Source organism: Engystomops pustulosus, chromosome 11 (genome assembly GCF_040894005.1).
Source record: "Engystomops pustulosus chromosome 11, aEngPut4.maternal, whole genome shotgun sequence".
Lineage (NCBI taxonomy): Eukaryota > Metazoa > Chordata > Amphibia > Anura > Leptodactylidae > Engystomops > Engystomops pustulosus.
The window spans coordinates 15,508,098-15,515,716 of NC_092421.1; the positions used below are offsets into that span (position 1 = coordinate 15,508,098).

The 7,619-nt window shown below is 55.8% G+C and overlaps 1 protein-coding gene across 1 annotated transcript; it reads right to left on the reverse strand.

Moving 5' to 3' along the window:
• Nucleotides 1–443: 443 nt before the first annotated feature.
• On the reverse strand, nucleotides 444–4,380 carry CISD1 (CDGSH iron sulfur domain 1). The gene is made up of 3 exons (XM_072130065.1): nucleotides 4,221–4,380; nucleotides 1,812–2,012; nucleotides 444–814 (listed from the first exon to the last, which is right to left on the reverse strand). The coding sequence occupies exons 1-3, from the start codon at nucleotides 4,243–4,245 to the stop codon at nucleotides 723–725; spliced, it is 318 nt and encodes a 105-aa protein (XP_071986166.1). The 5' UTR covers nucleotides 4,246–4,380; the 3' UTR covers nucleotides 444–722.
• Between the last annotated feature and the right edge of the window lie 3,239 nt (nucleotides 4,381–7,619).

A 7,619-nucleotide genomic window follows, 5' to 3' on the forward strand; every position in this document is an offset into this window, starting at 1 on the left:
TACTCTGTACTGTGACATCACTATGTGTATTACCTCTGTAGTCACATCACTGTGCGCATCATCTCTGTACTTTGCGCTTTTATCCAGAAATTCAACTTTTTAAAGTTATTGCCAATAATCTAGTTGGTGCAGCCATAATTTGAGGATAACCCCTTAACAGTAAACCCCTTTAAGCAGCTGAGTTGAATAAATCAGCAGTCAAGACGCAAAATCACAAAAACGTGGGACAATTATTCTCATCATCCACTAATAGAATATCTCTGGATTGCTGGGCCTTCATTACCCATCAATACCTTCTGCTGTACTACTGCCCCTAGTGGAGCTCTTGTAGTATTACATATTGGATACTTTTTGCCATCGTTATTGATAGGGTTCTCCCAATCTTCTGTCTATAAGTGATCAGTTCCTAAGCCACAAGAGTAAATAAAGAGTCACTCATCAGATTAAGTTTATAATTTAATGTCCATCTATTGGCTTTTACATTCCAATGTCAGCATTTTACAACAGAAATTGGATCGGGCGGCCCCCCCCCCCTGAGGAGGACCATCGCCCATACAGTGGTTTCAATCAGATACTGAACACATCAAGTTCCCATTTCCCTGCCAGACGGTGAGACAAGACCGTCCAGCACCACGAGGTTTAAACATTTAAGGCAAATGACGGGTGCGGGCGGTGGGTCGTCTATGGAGCAATGATTGATGCTGCGGGGGGGGCGCTGGACATTAGGATTCTTTTTTCTTAATGATTAAAGGTCCCACGTTGTCACCGGTTTCCTCGTTGTGTTTTGTGTGCGCTCCGTCGCAGTATGGGAACTGGAAGAGAAATTATTTTTTTTTTTTCAAAAATAATAAAAGTCTATGGAAGCAATACAGAAAACATACCCTCTATAAAAGTATTACATGGCAGTCGTCCGTCCCCCCCCCCCCAAAGTAAAGGGACAGGCCACTACATAGACAGAGAGGGACTTGATGAGGTTAATCTGGGAGCCTGGAGAATTGGACCCCACCGCAGATCAGATATTGATGACAGATCCTGGAATGGAAATCCCCTTTAATTCCATAGCAGAATAATATGAATCCTATGTCCCTTATAGACAATTGCTGTAAACACTAGAGGCTCTTAAAGGGGTTATACCAAATTCCCCGCTATCTACAGAATAGGTTATAACTAACTGATTTCTATCACCAGGGCCACCATCATGTGGCGTTTAGTGTTCATGGGGCCAACCATTTTGCAATCAGTACAGTATTCCCCCCCCCCCCCCCCCCCAACACCTGCTCCTCTCTGGGGGCACAGTCTTGGCCCTCAATAGCGATAAGGAACTGTGCGTGTCTTTAAGGCACGAGAAGTGCTGATCACTGGATGCCGGCAGTGATGTTATCACTAAACTAATAAATATCCAGTCAAGTGCCCCAAAACTCCTAGTGGCAGCCCTGCCTGGGACCCCCAGGGATTCAGACAATGGGAGTCTCATTTTCACTAACTGGTACAGAGCGCGTATGACCGCTGCTCCATTCAATATTAAGTAATTGTCTGAAATTGCTGAGCACAGTGCTGGGTTACTCCTGATCACTCACCTGTAGATACCAAGCACTGTGCTCAGCAATTTCTAACACCCATACAATTGAATGCAGTAGCAGGACCGTCAGCTTCAACCATGACTGGGATCAGGACCCCTGCACTATGGGTCTCCGGGGTCCCAGAAATCAGACCCTTGCACATCAGCTTATCTTGTGGATAGGGGATACCTTGAAAACTGTTTGATATTGAAAATATACTTACAAAGGAAGGCAGATTTTATTTTTCTTACCTTTTGGATCTCCAGCAGCGGCAATACACGGCTTTATCTCCCAAGTCCTCCATGTCGAAGGCATGTACAACTTTCGGATTGTCCTTCTGGATTCCCTGGTTTACGCGGGATTTACAGCACTTGTCTTTACAAGAGAGGGATCTGTACGCCAGGAATCCTACGGCAGCCGCACCGACCGCCAGAGCGGCAACGCCGGCCCATTCTGGAGAGGAGAAAGTAATCGGAAATTATTTCAGATGTTCCTAACGTACAAAACCCTCAGCCCTGGGACAGGTGGGAGACAGCCAACGTCTCACATGGACTGCGGCTACGATGCAGCACAGCGCATGTAAGCATGACTCAGCACTTTCTGCAGTCGCTCAGTCAAGCCAAGTTTTTATTGCCGACTCCTGGAAACCCACACTGCGCCCTAAAATAATTGGACTCCCATGTTAAGAATTTTAACACACAAACACTGTCCATTAAACCCGGACCACGCAATGGCTGGATTTTACAGAGCCCAAACAGTTCCAGGACTTCATGCACCATAGTGATGCAAGGAGCCAACACAAATCCTATGGACAACAGCGCCACATTGTAGTCACGGTTACAGTTGTGGGAAAGCTATGATGCTCGGAGTCCTGTAGCGGACAACAAGTGGTCCGTGAAATACGTCCACCACGCAGATCAGGACTGAGCCACTTCTTGCGCTTTAACCCTTAACTTGCCATCATGAGACTCTGGTGTGTGACCGGATCACACCCAACCCTGAGGAAAGCTCAGAAAGGTGGAAGGAATGTAAGCGCTGGGCGTACGTCACAACAATGAGCTTCTGTATGAGCCCAGGAAATAGACCACCAAATCTCCCAAATGTGACCCGGCCTTGTATAGCAAATCCCATCAGCCTGACCAGAGCGGATTAGCGATCATACAGCCTTCCCATCTATAACGGATAAAGAATAGCACTGGGAATACAACCCTTGGTGTACAGGCGGTCCTCAACTTACAGACGACCCCTAGTTACAGACAACCTCTCTGCGCCCAGTGAAGCTCTATAAATGTCCCGGGCTGCAATGACCCGCTGTAAAGGAGTTGTCTTAGGCCGGCGCCACACGTGGCGCTTTGTCTGCGCTTGCAGACCAGGTCACCATCTGCAAAGAGTTTGTATGTTCTCCGTTTGCGTGGGTTTACTCCGGGTCCTCCGGTTTCCTCCCACACTCCAAAACATACTGTTAGGTTGTTTAGATTGTGAGCCCCATGGGGACAGGGACCGATTTGTCATGCTCTGTGCGCTATGTAAAAGGATTATTATTAATATATCAGTTCCAACTTGCATACAAATTCAACCTAAGAACTATTTTGTATGTAACCCTGCCGGTACATTCACAAAAAAAAAAATCTGACTGAGGTTTTTTTACCAATAATCAGATCACAAACTGCTGCAAAATATAAGCCTGCCCCAGTGGCGTAACTAGAAGCTGAAGGGCCCCAGTGCAAAGTCTGTGCCAGGCCCCTGACTATAATGTATGGTTTATAGTAATAGTCTTCTCATATGGGAAAGTGACACCATAAGGGCCCCCTAAACCTCCTGGGCCCGGATGCGATCGCACCCTCTGCACCCCCTAAAGTTACACCCTTGCCCTGTGTCTACAAGAGAAAGATACACGTCTGTCATCTCACGCTCCCGCAGAAGCAATGCGGCTCAGCAGGATCAGCCGTATAGATGATGTGATACAACTGATACACAGTGACTGGTAAACTAATGTAACCCCCGGGAGGCGGCGGTGATCAGCAGAGATGCCAGCGATACATTATCCATCTCAATCCCATCCAGAGGATATGAAGTGGTCCCTGAGGCTTCCCGCCAGTCCTGGGCCAACAATGGAGGACGCACAAGTCACAGCCACCCAAGTGATCAGTACAAGTATTAAAGGGTCTGTAAAACACAGCTGCTTCCTTCCCCAGACAGCGCCACACCGGAGCGTGGCCTGTGCCGGTATTGCAGCTCAGCTTTATATGGGGCAATACTAGGGATTAACTGCCCATCTTTAGGGCAGACATGTTTTTATAACTCTAAACATCCCCTTTAAGAGGCAATGACTGTGGGGTGTATACATTTATACCCATTTGATGGGACCCTCAAGCCAAAATAGGGTGCAGTAGATGATGGGTGCATTGTGCTATCACTTTTATATTAAAGGGGTTGTCGTACCCAAAGTGTCCACATGGAGAGGGGGGGCGCTGCTCACATGCTGACACTTCATGTAATTACTAGGGGTCCCCACCACATAAGGCGTGGTGTCCCCTCCAGTCCGCTGCAGCGCCCCCTCCAGGTAGACACTGGAGCTACACTGCGCCCCGTATAACCCCGGGGACCAGGCCGAGGTGCAGTGCCCGGGAGCGGACAGCAGGGGCCGCGCTCTCCTCTTACCTCGCAGCCCGTGGTTGGAGCTCATGTCCGCAGCTCCGCTCTGCACTGGAGAAGTCTCAAGGACACAAGGAGCGCGGGGATTTCCTGCGGGCTAAAGGACCATGGAAGACGTCAGGACCACGTGACCCAACTCAAGAGTGGGAGGAGCCTGGCTGGAGACTACAGGCAATAAGGGAGGTCAGGTGTTATATCCAGGAAGAGGAGGAGGAGGAGGAGCCTGTGTATAAGAGGAGGGTACGGGGGGAGGGGGCCGTGTATAAGAGGAGGGTACGGGGGGAGCGGGCTGTGTATAAGAGGAGGGTACGGGGGGAGCGGGCTGTGTATAAGAGGAGGGTACGGGGGGAGCGGGCTGTGTATAAGAGGAGAGTACGGGGGGAGCGGGCCGTGTATAAGAGGAGGGTACGGGGGGAGCGGGCCGTGTATAAGAGGAGGGTACGGGGGGAGCGGGCCGTGTATAAGAGGAGGGTACGGGGGGAGCGGGCCGTGTATAAGAGGAGGGTACGGGGGGAGCGGGCCGTGTATAAGAGGAGGGTACGGGGGGAGGGGGCCGTGTATAAGAGGAGGGTACGGGGGGAGGGGGCCGTGTATAAGAGGAGGGTACGGGGGGAGCGGGCCGTGTATAAGAGGAGGGTACGGGGGGAGCGGGCCGTGTATAAGAGGAGGGTACGGGGGGAGCGGGCCGTGTATAAGAGGAGGGTACGGGGCGGAGCGGGCCGTGTATAAGAGGAGGGTACGGGGGGAGCGGGCCGTGTATAAGAGGAGGGTACGGGGGGAGCGGGCCGTGTATAAGAGGAGGGTACGGGGGGAGCGGGCCGTGTATAAGAGGAGGGTACGGGGCGGAGCGGGCCGTGTATAAGAGGAGGGTACGGGGGGAGCGGGCCGTGTATAAGAGGAGGGTACGGGGGAGCGGGCCGTGTATAAGAGGAGGGTACGGGGGGAGCGGGCCGTGTATAAGAGGAGGGTACGTGGGCAGCGGGCCGTGTATAAGAGGAGGGTACGGGGGGAGGGGGCCGTGTATAAGAGGAGGGTACGGGGCGGAGCGGGCTGTGTATAAGAGGAGGGTACGGGGGGAGCGGGCCGTGTATAAGAGGAGGGTACGGGGGGAGCGGGCCGTGTATAAGAGGAGGGTACGGGGCGGAGCGGGCTGTGTATAAGAGGAGGTACGGGGGGAGCGGGCCGTGTATAAGAGGAGGGTACGGGGGGAGGGGGCCGTGTATAAGAGGAGGGTACGGGGGAGGGGGCCGTGTATAAGAGGAGGGTACGGGGGGAGGGGGCCGTGTATAAGAGGAGGGTACGGGGGGAGCGGGCCGTGTATAAGAGGAGGGTACGGGGGGAGCGGGCCGTGTATAAGAGGAGAGTACGGGGGGAGGGGGCCGTGTATAAGAGGAGGGTACGGGGGGGGCGGGCCGTGTATAAGAGGAGAGTACGGGGGGAGGGGGCCGTGTATAAGAGGAGGGTACGGGGAGCGGGCCGTGTATAAGAGGAGGGTACGGGGGGAGCGGGCTGTGTATAAGAGGAGGGTACGGGGGGCAGCGGGCCGTGTATAAGAGGAGGGTACGGGGGGAGGGGGCCGTGTAAAAGAGGAGGGTACGGGGGGAGGGGGCCGTGTATAAGAGGAGGGTACGGGGCGGAGCGGGCCGTGTATAAGAGGAGGGTACGGGGGGGAGCGGGCTGTGTATAAGAGGAGGGTACGGGGGGAGGGGGCCGTGTATAAGAGGAGAGTACGGGGGGAGGGGGCCGTGTATAAGAGGAGGGTACGGGGGGAGGGGGCCGTGTATAAGAGGAGAGTACGGGGGGAGGGGGCCGTGTATAAGAGGAGGGTACGGGAGGAGCGGGCCGTGTATAAGAGGAGGGTACGGGGGGGAGCGGGCCGTGTATAAGAGGAGGGTACGGGGCGGAGCGGGCTGTGTATAAGAGGAGGGTACGGGGGGAGCGGGCCGTGTATAAGAGGAGGGTACGGGGGGAGGGGGCCGTGTATAAGAGGAGGGTACGGGGGGAGGGGGCCGTGTATAAGAGGAGGGTACGGGGGGAGGGGGCCGTGTATAAGAGGAGGGTACGGGGGGAGGGGGCCGTGTATAAGAGGAGGGTACGGGGGGAGGGGGCCGTGTATAAGAGGAGGGTACGGGGGGAGGGGGCCGTGTATAAGAGGAGGGTACGGGGGGAGCGGGCCGTGTATAAGAGGAGGGTACGGGGGGAGCGGGCCGTGTATAAGAGGAGAGTACGGGGGGAGGGGGCCGTGTATAAGAGGAGGGTACGGGGGGGGCGGGCCGTGTATAAGAGGAGAGTACGGGGGGAGGGGGCCATGTATAAGAGGAGGGTACGGGGGAGCGGGCCGTGTATAAGAGGAGGGTACGGGGGGAGCGGGCTGTGTATAAGAGGAGGGTACGGGGGGCAGCGGGCCGTGTATAAGAGGAGGGTACGGGGGGAGGGGGCCGTGTAAAAGAGGAGGGTACGGGGGGAGGGGGCCGTGTATAAGAGGAGGGTACGGGGCGGAGCGGGCCGTGTATAAGAGGAGGGTACGGGGGGGAGCGGGCTGTGTATAAGAGGAGGGTACGGGGGGAGGGGGCTGTGTATAAGAGGAGGGTACGGGGGGAGCGGCCTGTGTATAAGAGAGGGTACGGGGGGAGCGGGCCATGTATAAGAGGAGGGTACGGGGGGGGGGGAGCGGGCCGTGTATAAGAGGAGGGTACGGGGGGGGGGAGGGGGCCGTGTATAAGAGGAGGGTACGGGGGGGAGCGGGCCGTGTATAAGAGACGGGTACAGGGGGGGAGGGGGCCGTGTATAAGAGGAGGGTACGGGGGGAGGGGGCCGTGTATAAGAGGAGGGTACGGGGGGAGGGGGCCGTGTATAAGAGGAGGGTACGGGGGGAGGGGGCCGTGTATAAGAGGAGGGTACGGGGTGGAGCGGGCCGTGTATAAAGAGGAGGGTACGGGGGAGGGGGCCGTGTATAAGAGGAGGGTACGGGGGGAGGGGGCCGTGTATAAGAGGAGGGTACGGGGGGGAGCGGGCCGTGTATAAGAGGAGGATACGGGGGGGGAGGGGGCCGTGTATAAGAGGAGGGTACGGGGGGGGGGAGGGGGCCGTGTATAAGAGGAGGGTACGGGGGGAGGGGGCCGTGTATAAGAGGAGGGTACGGGGGGAGGGGGCCGTGTATAAGAGGAGGGTACGGGGGAGCGGGCCGTGTATAAGAGGAGGGTACGGGGGGAGGGGGCCGTGTATAAGAGGAGGGTACGGGGGGAGCGGGCCGTGTATAAGAGGAGGGTACGGGGGGAGGGGGCCGTGTATAAGAGGAGGGTACGGGGGGAGCGGGCCGTGTATAAGAGGAGGGTACGGGGCGGAGCGGGCTGTGTATAAGAGGAGGGTACGGGGGGAGCGGGCTGTGTATAAGAGGAGGGTACG